Raw genomic sequence first — 17,526 nt, forward strand, 5'->3', positions numbered from 1 at the left:
AGGCCAGGGGTTTGGTTCACTCTGGTGAGTTCATGCGTCGCTCAGGGCCAAAGAGAAAGACAGAGAGGGAGGGAGGGAAGGAGGGAGGGGTGGTGGCGAAAGATAGAGCACACAGATGGGACGTTTCCTCTAATCACTGCCGAGGTGGGACCTGCTGAAGAAGTCAGTGGTTTCACATTGAGGGGATTTTTTGCATCAAGATAGGATAGGATAGGATAGGATAGGATAGGAAACTTTATTGATCCCCAAGTGGAAACTGCTTTGCCACCAGTAAAAACACATACATCCACTTAACAAACAATACAAACATAACATACCTTTGCACAAAAACAGCTGTATCGACATGATTAGGACAGAGTACTCAAAAAAAGTGAATTGAATTGATACAGGCAAAGATAAATAAATAAATAAATATATAAATATACACCTCCAGAAGGCAAAAACAGCAAACAACTACTAGTAAATACAAAAAAGAAGTTTTCTCTGCTCTGTGTGTGTGTGTTCCACCTGGGTGTGTCCTCCTCATGCACACCTGTATCTGATGGTGCGTTCCAGGCAACCCGTAACTCGTATTTTTCCGACCTGTTCCTATGGTTACCCGTTAGAACGTACAGTCAAACTCGTAACTTCCCACCTGTGAACTCGTGCTAGATCGATCTACTCCCAGTTCCCAGTTCGTAACTCGTAACTTGCCTGGAACGCTACAAACTCGTAACTGGTGACTTGAAGTCGTGACTTACGGGTTAAAAAGCCTGCCTGGAACGCACCATGAGCCTCTGTGTTTGCATATGGCCACGTGCTTGGCTGTGACTGTGTGTGTGTGTGTGTGTGTGTGTGTGTGTGTATTAGTCCTTTTATCACCTTCCATGTCCCACCCTGTACTGTAACATGCCCCCCCCCTCCACACCCCACACCCTTCATTGTTTTGCCTCCCTCACCCGCAGAGCAGGCCGGGGAGTCTGGAGCGAGGGAAGTCTCCGTCACTCGTTCCGCTGAAGGGAAAGCAAACAGTGAAATGCACAAACACAGGAAGCGCTGCTTTCCTCTCATTGGCTCCAAAAAGGCGTCTGTCACTCTTTGCTTGGTTTATCAGTAAGCAGCAACGTGAGCTCTGTCTCTAACCGCACGTGTCTCTCTCTCTCTCTCTCTCTCTCTCTGTCTCTCTCTGTCTCTCTGTCTCTGCGTCTTTCGGTCTGCGTGTCCTGTCTGCAGCTGCACATTGCATGCCTGATTACTGATGATTAGCCTCTGTGTCCTCTGCAGCATTTGTTAATGTGACAGTGCAGTGAAGTGGCCGCTGGGAAGCTGCTGTGATGTCACGCCATGCTCCGTTAGTTTGCCCCGTCATCAACAGGAATAATAATAATAATAACACGAACGTGACGCCTCTAAAAGCTGATAAAGTTGATGTGATTACAGGTGGAATTCAAATTTGAATGCTTTTATTGTGTCAAATAAACACACATAGGCCTACTTCCTTCGTGGTGGCTCTGCTCCGTGTAGCTCAGAGCGGCTGACCTTGCGGTTTTACCTGCTATAGTCTTATATTACAGTGAGGCCTCCACTGAAGCTGCTATATTAGAGGTGTATCTATCTATCTGCATGGCGTCTCTAGCAGCGTAAAGGTCAGCTGTGGTCAGAGGTGGTTAGAGGTCACTGGTCTCTCTTCAAAGACTGGATATAACGCACACGTTGAAACATTTGCACACCGCTGCACATACCAGCTGTTACGTAACCAGTAGCAGCTGTGGAGGGCACACTTTGCTGGTGTGTGTGTGAGTATTCATGTATGCATACTCTGTTTTACAGTATGGGGGGGGGGGGGGGGGGGGTTAGCTACCTGGGCAATGGGCTCTTCTGGCAACTGCACCAGGAGCCGCATGTCCTCAACACACACACACACACACACCATGAGACTGGAGGTTTGAGTATTTCTTTTGAGGATGTCCGTGTTCTGTTTTTGGAGTCTTTTTTGGGGGATTTACACGACAAGAAATTATTTATTTAAAAGATGTTTGTGTGTTTACTCTGCATCGTTTCTTTTGGAACTATTATACATGATTTTGTAATTGTTGTTTGAAATTGCTGAGTTTTTGATAAGAAATCTGACATTTTGTTGTTGGCTTAGTTGCAGACAAAAGCTTGTGTCATTCAGGTAAATAGCATGTTGGATTCAGTTTTAACATGTTAATATAAAGACATTCACTTTGTTGCAGCCTGATACATTCTCAAGGACATTCAGGTTATCAGTAGTAAAAGTGGTAAAACTCACAAATGCCCTTGGGCTTAAAATCATAATTTGCTTTTAATGCTTTTTCAGTTTCCTGTGTGGTCTGAGCTGAGCCTGTGCTCCGTCCTGGCTGCCTGCACATCATGTTCACATTCAACCAGCTCCTTCATTTTTCACTCGAAGTCTCTCAGCTTTTTCTTCCGCTCATTAGTAAAGTAAACCGCAGCCACAACTCAGGAACTATCACTTTCCTTTGTGTAAAATGCATGCAATTCTCTGAGCACTGCAACTCTGCATACAGTCTGACTTATGCAGACCCTAACCCTAACACACCACAAGATGGCAGCACACGTCCAGTTCACATAATAACCAGTCCACTGGCTCACCTGTCAGCACTAGGTTAGGTAACTTTGTTTGGTCAATCATATTGATTTCAGCATGTCATATGAGTTTGCTATTTTTTCTAAAATAGAGTGGTGCAAACTCAGCTCTGTGTGTGTGTGACTGTGTTGAGACAGAGAAAAAAATTAAAAAGGAAACAAGTTTGAGACACTGGTGACATAAGGACTAAAGTAAATTGAAGTAGAAAGTGTGAAAGAAAAGGAGGAAGAATAAGAGAGAGAGAGACAGAGAGAGAGTGCATGGGCATGAAATCAGATCTTGTTGCATAATCATGGCTTGCAGGTTTTCCCAGTGTGCACCGGGCTCTGTGGGCTCTTTCCAGTCCAGTATCACATGACTGTATCAAGCGGCTGCAGCATTAAACCAGTAATGCCAGTCCACCAGCAGCCAGAGGGCACACACAGAGATCAATAGTTCTGTTCTTCTCTGAGCTGAAACATGTTATTTTGAATCAAATGTGTTTTTTGTTGGTTTTTTACATTCATTTTCAAGTGGTAGTTTTCTTCAAACCCAGGATATATTTGGATGTTCAAATTAGGATTTGTTTGTGGCTGCACAATGCAGTCATTCAGTGGTGGTTTATGTTTTCACCCCATCCTTTGATCTTTTTAGTTTGAGGATTTTCTCCCAGTGTGATTCCATCTTCAGCATTTAGTGAGAAGCTTTTAAAATATGTCCTTCAAATATTTTATTCTCTTCCTAAAGGAACCATGAGCAGCTAACAGCTTTACCTCCCTGCGTTCATTTCATGCCCTCGGTGTCTTTCACATACCACCAATACCAGACGTCACTGAGGCATCAGCGCCGCCCTCCTTCTCCTTCCTTCCTTCCTTCCCTCATCTTTTTCATCTTCTTTTTCAATCTTCTGTCCTCGTCCCCCCCCCCCCCTCTATCACCGGTGCAAAGCCTTTATTCGCATGCCAGCGATACCAGACCGCATACCAGTCAACAGGACATCAGAGAGTGCCTCCACCGCTGCCTGCAGGTTCTCTGACCTGCCCGCCTGCTGCCTCTCTCTCATCACTGCTCATCAGCCTCGGCACTAAACTCACTTGGCCCTGCAGCCCCCAGAGGAAGTGGAGATGCTGGTTTCTATTCCTGCATTTCTTTCTGGTAAACAGCAGGTGGAGTCAAAGCACCACAATAAGCAGTTCCCTATATCAGTGGTTTGCCCTTGCTTGGCAACCAGAGAGCCCTTTAAATAAAGTGGCAGCCCCTCGTGATGGACAGGACAATGTCAATGATAATGTCAATGATTTAGATTAGATTTTTCTTTCTTTCTTTTGACAGGATGCAAAAAAAGTCAGATTTCGACAACTTTAATTTTCACACAAGAACATTTTGATGTGTGAAAGTTGTCTTCGGCCAGAAATGAAATGCACTTGATGAAAGCTGTAACACTTTTATTTATAGGTGACCTAAAAGTCGTCAAACCTATAGAAATAGATAGATTTAGGTTTAGAAATGTGTCTTTTTTATATAAACTCAGATAAAAGTATACATTTCTATAGGAAAAAAATACAAAGGCATTGATACTATCATTAGAGATTATTCAGATTTTTTATATTGATAATCAAAACAAAGGTTTTTGCAAATATTTAGACTGAAAAGAGTGAACTTGGCATTTTTTGTTGAAAAATGAGTTAAAATGTAATGAAGCATAAATTGATTAAAATAGTTGTCACCTAATCGATTAGGCGCCTCATCGTTTCAGCTCTAAAGGGCATCTACTCTTTTCACGGAACCATAATTTATAGAAAAAATGAGAAAAATGTAATATTTTCTTATCTTACAAGTTAATGGTTTTTTCTAAGCTGGCTCAGAGCTTCACATTCTCAAAATGCCTGAGCACTGATCACTGCATGGGTAAGACTGCGTTTCATTTCCTCCATCAGGTGGAATTTGAAGTGAAACCCGAAGCTGTCCAGTCCAGATATAGAAAGATAACACAGATTGAGGGGAAGGAGACCAGAAATACACAGACATAACATTTGCCTTTATTTTACAGGACCAAATGTCAACATCCCTGTCATTTTGCTCCAATTACTTCACACTTTACTTGCAGGAACCTGCACTGAGAGACCAGCGGTTTTGAAGAAACCTCAGCTTAGCCATAGTCTCATCCAGGCAGGTATAGAAGCCTATAGGTTTAGATAGAGTGTAAAAGGTGAGTTATAGTAGTGTCCTCTCACTTTAGACCAGGCTGCACATGACAGATGGACACACAGGCAGACTGAGCGGCTCCAGCCTGGCTGTATATATAGGCCCTTTCATACTGTACCGCTTGGCCTGGCTCCAGCTCACATAAACCTGTGACTGTGCTCAATGTGTGAGTTTATTTGCCGAAGCATATTTAGGGTGCACCCACACTTGTGCGAGTGAGAAAAACAGTCCAAGCTTGGTCCTCCTTGGCAGCAACTGTGTACATTAAATTGCGTAATAGACATGAGAGCAGTTTCATAAGATTCATCCTGGTTTCGTGTATTCACAGCAGAGAGTGTGCGAGTGTGTATTAGAGAGAGAGTGAGGCTTGTGTTTTCTGTCAGTATCACCTCCGTCTGTGCCGAGGAACTTGGCATGCACAGCGACATGGTCTTTCGAAAGCTGGCGTCTCCTCTCGTACATGCACTCAAGATGCTAGAGCCACAGCAGAGTGTGTGTGTCTGCGTCCATTTGTGTGTTTATGCACACTGCGGTCCAACATTTGACTCTGTGCAGCAGCAGCAGCGTATTCCTGGAAAGCCTGTGTAGGAGTAGAGGGGCCAGGGCTATTCCACAATTGCACCGCAGCCAGTGAGGTCTGTTTTCTGGAAGCTTCCCCCCCGTCACTGGGAACCAGACCGGATAAAAAAGAGAGACGAGAGATCATCTGCGTTTTATCTGATTCTTAATACCGACATCTTTGTAGGAAAAATCTGCATCTTGCCTTTCTCCTTTTGATTAAAAAAAAAACGGAGGGCGTCGTGCTCCGAGGCCATTAGTATGCACAGACACACGCTTAAAGTTCACATCATTCTTGCACAACATGCACCAGAGGAAGAGGAATGTACTGAGTTAGATGGGCAGAAGAGGAAGGGAAAGGGGGGGGGGGGGGGATTCGGGGAGCTCACTATGCAAAGGAGGTATGCATGGAAAAAGAGGCTTGAATAGAAAAAAGGATTGCGAAAGAAGTAACAAAGCTCAAATTAGCTTAATGAAGGGGACTGCAAAGGGAGCAATAAAATCAGGGGCAGTTGAGGTGTTGGCAATGAATAAGTGCAGGAAGGAGGAATGGATTGAGACTGAAAGGAGAGAGAGAAGGGGGGTGGAGGGTGGGGGGTTGTTTTGAAGTGCATCAATAAAGCACAAGCTAATTGTGCCTCTGTGGTCTGCAGTGTCCACCCTCTTCTCTTCCTTGTGCTTTTTTTCCCAACTCTTAGCCTCCTATACCTTCTTCTAATACTTCCCTCTGTCGTCTGTTAATCCTCCTCTCTCCTCACTTCATCATTTCTTCCTCTTTTCTTCTTCTTCCTCCTCCTCTCCTCCCTCCAGTGGCTGTTGTGTAACTCTGCAGTGACTGACTGAGCTTCGGCAGCAGCAGCAGCAGCAGCAACAGCAGCAGTGGTGCAATTGATCAGCAGTTCTGGTGCCAGGCTGCTCTCTTATTGTAATAAACGAGCTTGGAGCCATTGAAACCAACCCTGAGTGCTTTTTGCGGGAGTAGAGGAATCACACACACTCTCATACTTCACACAGACACTGCAGCACACTCCCATGATGTAATGCTGAATAATCCTGAACGCTCTTAAACTTCCCGCTCGCCTGGATTCGTCATTTGTACTTCTCTCTCTGCTTTAGTCCCTCAGGACCAATACACACAAAAGTTAATGAGGCATTTTATTTTCATTTTATTGTTGAAGTTTTTTTTTTATTATTATTATTATCGGGTTTAGAGTTCAGGATTCTTTGAACTGGATATTTGTTCTTAAATGAGTTGAACTTGTCCCGGTGAAGTTTTTTTTTTTTATCATGGAGATAATACATATATCATTTTGAAGCTTTGATTTAAAAGTTTTCTCTTTTTCATTTTTCATTTTCAAGATGGCTTTACGAAATGGCTATAAAATGTCTAAGGAAAAGAAAACTTGGTGGTGTCTTGCTATGAAGTGGTACGTGTAAACCATAACTAATATCCTTGATTGAAATCCAGTATGGGACCCTTGCTGCACGTCAGCTTCCTTGACTGGCCGTAAGAGAAGCACATCTGGTCTTCCCATTTTTTAAGTCTTTGTGGTCTGGGCCTCTCTTCAACATACATACACATACACACACCCCTCCTCCTTCCTTTCTCTCCGTCCATCTGTCTTTTCTCCTCTCCAACTTTTTCTTTTCTTTTTTTCCCCCAAGTAGCATAAATCCAATCTTTACACAACAACAGCTTTGACTCACCTTTAGCTGTGGTTGGTGTACACACACACAGAGACAGACACACACACACACACACACACACACACACACACATATGCAGTGACCTGAAGACCATCCAGCAGGGACAGTGAAGCCTTTCCTGCCCCGGGGCCATGCATACACACTTGAGGTTATAGCTGGAGGCAGTGCAGGCGATAAAGATCACACTCTATCATTGTAAAGTCATTCCAGTGTCACCTCTGTGTCTGCTCAGTGTCACTCTGAGCTATCCAGCCTGTCATTTCCTCAGCATTTTAACATTCCTGCGACTCATTTTCATTGCCACTTCTTCTGACTCTTGTTTGTTTGTCAGAGAGGATGCTGAAAAATGCTGCACGGCATTGAAATTACTCACCACATCCAGCCAGCTGGAGTTCGTTGGTGCAGCGGTGCCAAATTAAGCAGACCGACCCCACCTTTATCATCATCATCATCATCATCAACATTATTATCCAGCAATAATTAAAGCGTAATTTATTTTCATTATTAAACTGCAGACTCTTAATCTTCCCAGAGTTCAACCCGGTGACACATGCTAATAATTTATCAAAATAAAAGCCCCTGCTGCTTCTGCCACTGGAGTTCAAACCATAGACTGTAAAAAGAATGGACGTAGCGTCCGTGACGTCACCCATTGGTTTTGGGGAGTCGTTTTTGTGACTCAAATATGGCGGCCTGGACAGCGCCATGTTGGATTGGCCGGCCGAGAACCCGCCCACTGGCCTCGAAGCAGCCTGTCTCCGGAGCTGCTCGGACCTGTCACTCAACGTTTCCGCGCCCTAATTGGTCAGAGTTTTAACCTTATAACAGTAAAACGGTAGAGTTAAAAAAAAATTCACCCCCCTCAGAGTGTGTGCGGGGGTAGAAACTATCGATTGAGACGAAAAAACGTTCTGACACCAGGCTTTTAACATGTTTACTGAGGATGTAAAGTCGGCGATTTTAACATGGGGCTCTATGGGGAATGCTCCCTTCTGACACCAGCCCCCAGAGGAATTCGAGGGGATTGCAGTTTTTTGAACGCGGAAGTGAGCTTCACTTCTCAGACCGACAACTGCCCCCTTGGTTCAAACCTGTTCACCAGCTTCCCCTGCGATGAAATGTAAAGTGAGTGTGAGTGTCCATGTCTATGAGAAAGCCACACTTACAGCACACTTGGAAAGGCTACTTGGATTTAACTGGCATTAATGGATCCTTGGCCCTATTCTTAGCCTTAAATCTGTCTCACCCTTCAGGCGTTGACAGGAGCTGCGTTGGGTTGCCCGAGTCTGGTTTGTGTTGAGCCTATGGAGGAATATAAATGTGTATGTGTGGATATATATACACATAGGTCCTCAGATAGGAAAAGCTGAAACATGAGAGCCTCCACAGGACCGTGAATGGGGCTGAAGGAGGCAGCAGGCTCGCATCGATAGGCATTTTTCATAAAGGGACCGTCGACTTGTGAACATTTTTGAATGTTTTTTGGTTTTTTTTATGTGTGTGTGTGTGTGTGTGTGTGTGTGTGTGTGTGTGTGTGTGTGTGTGTGTGTGTGTGTGTGTGTGTGTGTGTGTGTGTGTGTGTGTGTGTGTGTGTGTGTGTGTGTGTGTGTGTGTGTGTGTGTGTGTGTGTGTGTGTGTGTGTGTGTGTGTGTGTGTGTTAAACGTTGGTTTATCTCGGTTTAATGGAGCCAGTTGAAGGAGTGTAAAATAAGGAGACATTGAAAGAAAGGGTTCAAGTTTCATCTGCTCCTTTTTCTTTTGTCGGTAGTAAAGAGGGAAAAAAAGGAAAGAAAAAAATACGTGGTGGTTTGCGTCAGCGCGCGCGCGGCTGTGGACAGACACAAAGCCGACTCAGCTTTAACCAGACTCCATGCTCATATCACTACAGTTTTTTTTTCTTCTTTTTCTTCCTCCTCCTCCCAAGTTGCATGGCTCCAGCCTGCACACACACACATGCTCGGCGATAGACGCTCTTTCTCTCTCCGTCTTATGTCTAATCGAAACGCCTCCAGTCTGAGGAGTCGTTAACCCTGCCCCACGGAAACTACACCGAGTGGGGAACCAGGGGAGGAGGAGGAGGAGGAGAGGGAGGAGGGAGGAGGAGGAGGGAAGAAACGATAGAAAGATAGGGAGAAAGGTGTTGGAAGAGTGAGAGCGGACTGCAAAGAGCAACTCCGTATTGTTCCGCGTGTTTTTTTGTTCTGCAGAGAGAGAGAGAGAGAGGAAGAGAGGACGGGAGCTTGTTGTTTATTTCGAGGTGCGACTAAAAAGCTTCAAACGCCGTCAATTCTGGATTTCTTTATCCGCTTCCTGTCGTCCAGGATGAGGTTTAAACGGAACGGGTCCTATACGTTAAATAGGTAAGAAGAGCTCTGTGTGTAATGTGATATAGTGATAGCTATAGCTGTACAGCAGCGGGAACTTATTAATGTCTTATCCATATGAGGAAGAGGAGGAAGGAGGGAGGGAGGGAGGAAGGAGGGAGGGGGGGCAGCACGTTTTTAATACACCCATAGCTCATAAAGCAGCTCACTTTGTGTGTTCATGTCTGTGATGACCCCGTGCAGCGAGATGCAACTCTCTGGTCTCTTTATTATTGCACTTATTGACGTTTCTTTAATATATTTCAATACAACAGCCGTGTTGATGTTGCTATATCAGAGACCTATAGTCTGCTCTTGCAACATGAGCAATATCATGCTCACACAGCTGCACTGGGACCAGTCCAGACCTGTTTTATTTATTTTTTGTCATTGTGATAGGTATTAATGTCCTTTGAGGTCAGATATAGACAGTCAGATAGATGAATAGAAAGTGTGTGTGAAGTTCCTGGTCACTTATAAATGCAGATTATTAATAGTTTTGATGGTAAAATGTTTTGTTTTTTTTGGATCAGTTTGGACCCTGCTCTTCCTTCGCTGTATTGATCATGTAATGTTATTTCCTTTTCATGTATATGTGTGCCCGGATTTCATCAAGGTGGCATCCACCACGTGTACTTCAGTGTGTTCAGCTCCATCAGGACAAACCTGTCCGTCTCGCTTTAAGGTGGAGGGGTGGGAGGGTGGGTGGGCTCTTCTCCCTTTGTTTCCCCCCCCTCATCCATTAAGCAAAACAGTCTCTCTCTCCCTTTTTCCTTGTCCTCCTTCACTGAAATACCCCCTTTCTTGAGGTCCCATCACCTAGCAACTTTGTACGTGTGTGTGTGTATGTGTATGTAGCTGTGTGAATGATGTCCATGATGTGTGCTTGCCTCTTTCCTCCCTTAACCCACTTTCCCTTGACATGATTGCAGCGGCCTCTATTCATATCCTGGCTTTTCTAAACCCGGTCACGAGTCGGGTCTTTCCCCTGCCCAGTGGTTCTCTCTCTCTCTCTCTCTCTCTCTCTCTCTCTCTCTCTCTCTTTCTCTTTTTGAGTCACAAGTTTATACGAAAAAATACTTCCTTCCTTTGTCTTTCTGCCATCCACCAACCAAGTCACACAGCTTTCTTACCACCACCACCACCACCTCCCCAATGCGAACCGTTAGACCGGATGTCTAGCTTTTTTTATTGTTCGCCTGGATTTCATGATAAGATCCGAAAGTTTTAGGAAGTGCACACACACACACACACACACACACACACACACACACACACACACACACACACACACACACACACACACACACCCATAAGAGCCAGAGGCCATATTGTTGAAAGTGACAGTTGATTTAAGGACACTTTTGTTTCTCACATTTTTTCCTCTGGCACTCCTTTTCCCCTTCTGCCTCGTTACAGGGCACATGGCTTTCCGCTGTACCTGACACGCACACGCACACGCACACGCACACGCACACACACATGTACACGCACACGCACACGCACACGCACACGCACACGCACACGCACACACGAAACCCACATCCTGACTCCATGGTAGTGAAAACACAAAGGGAGCTAATGAGTGCCAAACACCCACTTCATCACACAGCTGAAAACATGTGAAAGATTGTTATCAACCCACTCCCACTTTCTGATTTCACTTAGGAAGTGTGCAGGTTACTTTTGCCCCCCCCCCCCCCTCCCCACACAGACACACACACACACACACACACACACCTCTATTAATTTGCGAGCATGCATGCACATCTCTGTCTGCGATTGTGTGTGTGTGCGTTGTGTGTGCAGGTGAGAGGGATGAGGTAATTAAACGGAGAAAGAGGAGGCCTGTTGGCTGCAGCTCCTGGTGACAGATCCACAGGGAGGGGGGAGAGGGAGAGGGAGGGAGAGGTGCTGGAGGAGGAGGAGGAGGAGGAGGGATGACGTCATTGGATGTAAAAGTGCTGCTGCAGTTCTTCTTTGTCATCTTTTATCTGAAAAAGAAAAAAAAGAAAATGCAGAGAGACAAAGCAGAGTGTGTGTGTGTTTGGGGAGGGGAGGGGGGGGGGTCCGGTGTCTCGTGAAGTTTAGTGTTTCAGATGAGAGGTGAAAATAATATATCCCACCTCTTGTTACTGTCAGACCCATCCTCACTGTTTAGGCTTTTCTTTTTGATGAGTCGGCGACAGAATAAGAACAGAGGCGCCCCCCTACCCACCCTGCCAACCCACCCACCCACCCACCCACCTACCCAGCCCCCGTGGTTGTTGCATAACCATCTTCTGAAGGTGACTGTCGCCTCTGCCTCTGTTGTCTCTCAGCCGTGTTCTCGGCAGACTGCAGTGATTTGTTCTGTGAGCAGCAGCAGCAGCAGCAGCAGCAGAGTCGACTCGGCCCGTTGTGACTTTGAGCCGCTGCCTTCATCATCATCTGAACGGGCGGTTCAGTCCTGCGTCGTCGGTGGTGTCTGTCTGTCTGTCTGTCTGTCTGGCGATTTTTGCAGCATCACATGCACTCCTCCACCTGACCGCTGCGGTGCTCCGGAAAGCTTGTGTGCATCCGTGTGTGTGCATTTTCATCCGTAAGGAAGCAATTGATCGGCTAGAGGGCGATGAAAGAAAGTGATTACTGTTACCGAGAGAGAGAGAGAGGGAGGGAGAGATGCATGATGGAGGAGAGAGGGCCTATCATGCAATCCGTGCCCTTCACGTTATTATTCGCCCCCTGGATCATAACCCACGGTGCTCTGCAGTGATTGGCTCACCTCCTGGGGGCTTGTCTCTGCGCTACCTCTGCATCATTTGTGTGAATGAAGAGTCATGGTTATTGTATACGTGCACCAAATCGTGTAACACCCCTGTGCTGCTGCGTGTACATTCACGTGCCTGGTCCTGCCTCCCCCTCCCCTCCCCGTCCCCTCCGCAGTATTGACATTCGACAGTTAGCCATGTGCTGCTGCTGCTGCTGTTATAGACTCCATTACATTGAACTGAAGGTTAACTTGCTGCACTTATTAACTTCCCACGGGATTAGACTCTGAATCACATTTAGTAAACAGAGCCTGTGTGTTCGGTCTTCGTAATCGGTGGAGATAGGATGTTTAGTCATGTTTAGGATGTATACAGATGGCTGAGATTGCTGCCTCTCAGGAATTGTCCCTCTCTCTCTCTCTCTCTCTCTCTCTCCCCCTCTCTCTCTCCCTCCGTGTCTCTATCCATCTCTCTCCCTCTCTAACTCCCCTGCAGTCCACCCTGTGCTGCCCAGCAGTCAGCAGTTTGTTTATGGGACTCTGTTTGCCAAGCTAATCTTCCCGCCTTTCAAGTGGGAGCCAGCAAGTGAAAGAGAGCGAGAGAGAGAGAGAGAGAGAGCAAGGGAGGGAGAGAGAGAGAGAGAGAGAGAGAGAGAGAGAGAGGGAGAACAAGAGTGTGAAAGTGAGGCAGGCAGTTGCAGTAGTTGGAAGCAAAGGAGAGAAAGGGAAACGTGCTCAGAGAAGTGCGTCTGCTTTTGTGAATGATTTTTGTTGTTGTTGTTTTGAAAGTGCATTTTTCCATGCTTGTTTGGCTCGGTCGCCAAATGGCCTAAAGCGTGCGTGCGACCACGTCCACGTCCGTCCTCGCGTCCACCCGCCTGCCTGTCTGTCTGTCTGTCTGTCTGTCTGTCTGTCTGTCTGTCCTGCATGACCTGCTGCGTTTAAAGTCGAAGGCCGTTGGAGGAAGCAGCAGCAGCAGCAGCAGCAGCAGCAGCAGCCACATCGTTATTGCACAAGGTTGCTATGCTGCTGGAGCGCGGAGCTGCCGTCCTGGTGCGCCCGTAGTCACAAGGATCCGGAGTCAGGCAGGTGCAACAAAAAAACAAAAAACAAAAAAAAGGGAGGAAAAGAAAAGGTGGTCGCTGTGGGTCGTCGGAGCCTCGTCACCCACCCGGGCTCTGCTTCGCCACCGTCTGGATGGGGGTTCTGGTGTGCTGCGACTGCTTCTTCTATAGGTAGTTATAAGCTATAAGTCACTTCTTCTCCTTTCTTGACCTTTACCTCCTCTTTACTGCTGTTGTTGTTGTTGTTGTTGTCGTCAGCAACAGCAGACTTGGCTTTCCAGCAGTGTATATTTTCAGACTTTTCACCAACTTCTCCATCTGATCCCCCCCTCCACCTCCTCTCACCCCTCCTCCTCCTCTCCTGTCCATTCACTCTCTCTGTTGTGCTGCTGCGGTTTTGAGGAGACATTTGAGGACAGTGCTGCTGTAGCAGGCAGAGATTTCTGCTGTAGTCAGACACACAGGGTGTCTTGACTTGTGGGAGGGGAAGAGGAGGAGGAGGAGGAGAAGAGAAGAGAAGAGAAGGAGGAGGAGAGAGAGGGAAGGAGGGAGATGAGGACAGAAGGACAGTGATGGCACACAGCCAGCCACCTATAGCTGCCGGAGGGAGAAGTGGTAGTTAGTCGTTGCTGGTTACTGGGTTTGTCAGAGGAGGGGGTTGGTTAGTAAGACTGGTCGGGATGAAAAATGGCACACAGCCAGGCTCGTCTAACTTTTAGTCTCGTCCTCCTCTGTGTGTGTGTGTGTGCCCCTTTGGCTCTGCAGTATTGTTGTTTTGGACACGGCGTTCCCTGACAAGGGGGCAGGGATGCGTGCATGCTTTTTCCTTTTTTTTCTCTTTCTGTTGCTGTAGTTTGCAGAGCATTGGACTTGATGGACTTTGCTCTTTTTTTTTCTCTCTATCTTTCTTTTTTCTGAATTTGCTCAGTTTGATTCCCTACAGATAGACTTGGCACAGTTGTGTTGGAGTCAGCCTGTGCCTTTTTAGTTTTTAAAATGATGACTTACTGGCGCTGGTAGTACAGTATAGCTGGTTATTGTGCTTCAGAGAAGGACTCAGATGATTTAGGTAGGGCTCTCTGGCAGTCGCAGCAGAAAGGATCTGGTTCCCCTCTCTTGTGGTTGTGGGGTTAGCCAGCCTGAGCTTCTTTAACTGCTGTATAAAGCCTAAATATAACTTCCCAGTTCTCTGAGGAGCGTTTTGATGGTGAGGGTAAAATTGTAGCTTTAACACAGACTCACACAGCACAGCTGGATTAGATTAGGCCTCACTGCGATTCAGAACTTTGTTTACACTTCACTGCTGCTTTTAGTATGAATAACAGCCTGCCATTTGTGTGTGTGTGTGTGTGTGAGGCTGCACATGTGTTATATACTGCGGGTGAAATACACACAGAAGCCTTGTGAAGGCAAGAACTTGTGCCAGAAGTACTTATGTTCACCATCAAGGCAGGGGTGGGACCTAGACAGTGTCTCATGGACTCATTAAGCCAAAATGGGCCGTCACGTCTATTTTTAGCATTTCCTCTCCCTCTGCATCTCCGTCAGCCAATCAGGCCGCTTGGCAGTGATTTTATATGGCTTGATTGATGTGTGTTTTTGGGAGGCACACCCATCCGAACAGGTCCCCGGTGACCTCGGCTCAGGCCAGCCCCCCTCCCCCACCCCCCCCACCTCCTCCCACCCCTGGGCTCCACAGTGCTTCAGCTTTTCAACAGTAGCATTGTGTGGAGCAGAAAGCGTCTGCCAGCACTCCTTCAAACAGTGTCAGCTCTAATGTTGATCATCCTGTGTGCAACGGAGCAACCCAACAGCCTGTCATTACATTATGTGACGTAAAGCGAAAATAAAATGGAAACCGACCTTGAGTCTTTGTACAATCAAGAGCAAAGAGACTCAGGTCGAAGTCGAAGGGGAAGCAGGACGCAACACGGAGCCAAGCGCTTCTGAGAATCTTGAATATTGAATGTTGCCTGACTGTGCATTTCATTTTGAATGATATAGACAACAACAGCAATTGAAAAAGAGGAGTAGCAGTATGAAATAGCTGGCTGCTTTAGTTCAACATGAACTACAACCTTAAATATAAATGTATTTCCTGCAGGTGGCCAAGATGTAGTCCAGGTTCATGACCCCTGCGTTGATAGGCAGATTGTTTTACTGTCAGTCTCACTGTGTAGAGACTTTATGCTAAGTTATCCGCCTGTTGGCTGCAGCTCTAATCTAACTGTTGGCATGAAAACAAATCAGCACATTTCCCAAAATGTCAAACAACTCCTTAAGGTTGATTAAAAAATAAAGATATTCCTCTGTGGTTTTGTAGGTTAGACCTTCACTGGTGAACGAGGAAGGGGATAACAATGTTGAACGTTGGCTCAGGGGTGTGCCACTGTGTTTTAATCCCACTGTTTACTGTTAATAGTTTAACCAGTCAAACTGGAGTTTAAGTGTCAGTGGTGTTGATATTGTAAATGAAAGAAAGTCCTTATTTAAATATTTCATGATTATGACATCTCGTAGATGTGGGCTTCAAGCTCTCGGCACTAATCCGTGACCAAGAGATCAGAAAACACCAATTATTATTTTTAGTTAAGTCAAGCTCACTGATCTGATCAATTTTTACACTAGTTAAAGTCAAAGCGCCCAGGCTTTGTAGTTTGACCTTGTGTCTATTGGGCTGTTAAACCTGTGACACCATCGAAAGTCATCTGAGGATCCCCTCATTGTAATCTCTCTACATATGTACATTGTCATGAGTGAGTGCACTCTCTCCCTCCCTCTCCCTCTCTCACACACACACAGAGGGGATCAGTTTTCCAGTGCTTCCTCCAACACCTCCTCCTGAGGCAAGTACCGCAGTTGGAGTTGAATCCTGGGTCAAGTTCTCATTCATCTTTCCTCAATTGTGTTGCCTTTTCCCTCTGTTTTCCATCCAGCAGCAGCGTCACAGGTTTAAGTTGATGCTGTAATTTCTCAATACGCCTCTCCGCCTCTCCGTTACCACCAGATTTAATGCTTCTCAGCCCCTGTGATGTATTGTTGTTGTTGTGGATGTGTTGCTGGACAACAGGCGCATTCAGACCTGGAGGCTCCATCACATGACAAAAGCCTGTGTGTGTGTGTGTGTTTGCTCTCCGTGGATCATGTGGTGAAATTTTATAATGTGTGGCGTGGAACAATAGCTCTCAGAGTGTAGCATCATAGTGTGTGTGTTGTATTAGCGGGGCAGGCCATACTGTTTGCCATGTGTCTCTCATTAGGCTATCTTTGGCAAGCCTGGCCGCTTCCACCGAGCGGAGACGTGCAGCTCAACAAGGACGCCATTCTCCACCAACAAAAACCTCCGCAATCCTTCCCCTCAGCCCCACCACACTCCCTCCTCGCCCCGTCACTCAGATGGGACTGAATCGGGTCAGTCTTTGAGGAAAGTTTGGTTAAAAAAAAAAAAAAAGGACTTAAGTTTCGATCAATGCATAGAAATCTCATGAAACCATCATCTATTAAAAGCTTTGCCCGGAGGAACTGGATGGGATTATTCTCTGTGGTTCTCTCACTGTACAACAGAGCTGCCTCGTCATTGTGGCTGGAGGAAAAACACAGAGATGCCTGACTAAACGACTAGATCGGCCCTCAGATTTTTTTTTAAAACGAAGACTTGATGGTCTGTTGAGAATATATTTCCGGGAAAAACCCTTTAGGATAATATCAATATTTGCTAAATATTGATTTTGCATGATCGCTTCTTGTTTCTGAGCTTATGTTTATCATTCGCTTACTCATTACTCCACCCAAACTCCACCTAAACAAACAGGGCATGCAGTCCAAAACCAACCAGCAGGATGCGGATGTTGCTGCACTCACACGGTCGACGAGATCAAGCAGCAGCATCGGTAAGGTTTAATTCGTACCCACGACCTTTCTGGGTGTGATCGCTTCCTTTGGATTTCCTTCTCCAGTCCCCAAGAATCTCCTCTGATATCAGGCACCAGTAACAAACCATCTGCTGACAACCCAGAGCATGCAGGACATGATGCGTTACATCACACTCAAGATTGGACGAGTTGACGCCGGCCGTCCAGATGTACAGATCTGTCAGTCTTGACTTGACTGATTGTCCTTCTCTACTTTCACATGTCTGTCCTCCATTCACTGCAGAGGCCAGACCTCACACACGGGGCCAGTTGCATAACTCGGACACAGTTTGTGTGTGTATATGTGTGTGTGTGTGTTTTCAGGAGCAGCCATGTCCTGCTGGCTCAGGAGAAAGAGAAAGAGATGGCCTTGCACTAA

General features: G+C 46.2%; 1 protein-coding gene across 2 annotated transcripts in view; it reads left to right on the forward strand.

Moving 5' to 3' along the window:
* The window catches only part of mob2a (MOB kinase activator 2a), a 62,687-nt gene that overhangs the window by 16,356 nt on the left and 28,805 nt on the right, over positions 1-17,526 (forward strand). Inside the window, exon 1 of one of the 2 annotated variants that reach the window (XM_085779714.1) lies at positions 9,187-9,420. The exons of the other annotated variant lie outside the window; for it this stretch is intronic. Coding sequence (XP_085635840.1) covers positions 9,383-9,420 — 38 coding nt within the window. The 5' untranslated portion in view covers positions 9,187-9,382. Of the gene's footprint in view, positions 1-9,186; positions 9,421-17,526 lie in introns of those variants that run through there. 2 annotated transcript variants of the gene reach the window in all.

Source organism: Trachurus japonicus, chromosome 6 (genome assembly GCF_045865225.1).
Source record: "Trachurus japonicus isolate A0001 chromosome 6, Traja_1.0".
Classification (NCBI taxonomy): Eukaryota; Metazoa; Chordata; class Actinopteri; order Carangiformes; family Carangidae; genus Trachurus; species Trachurus japonicus.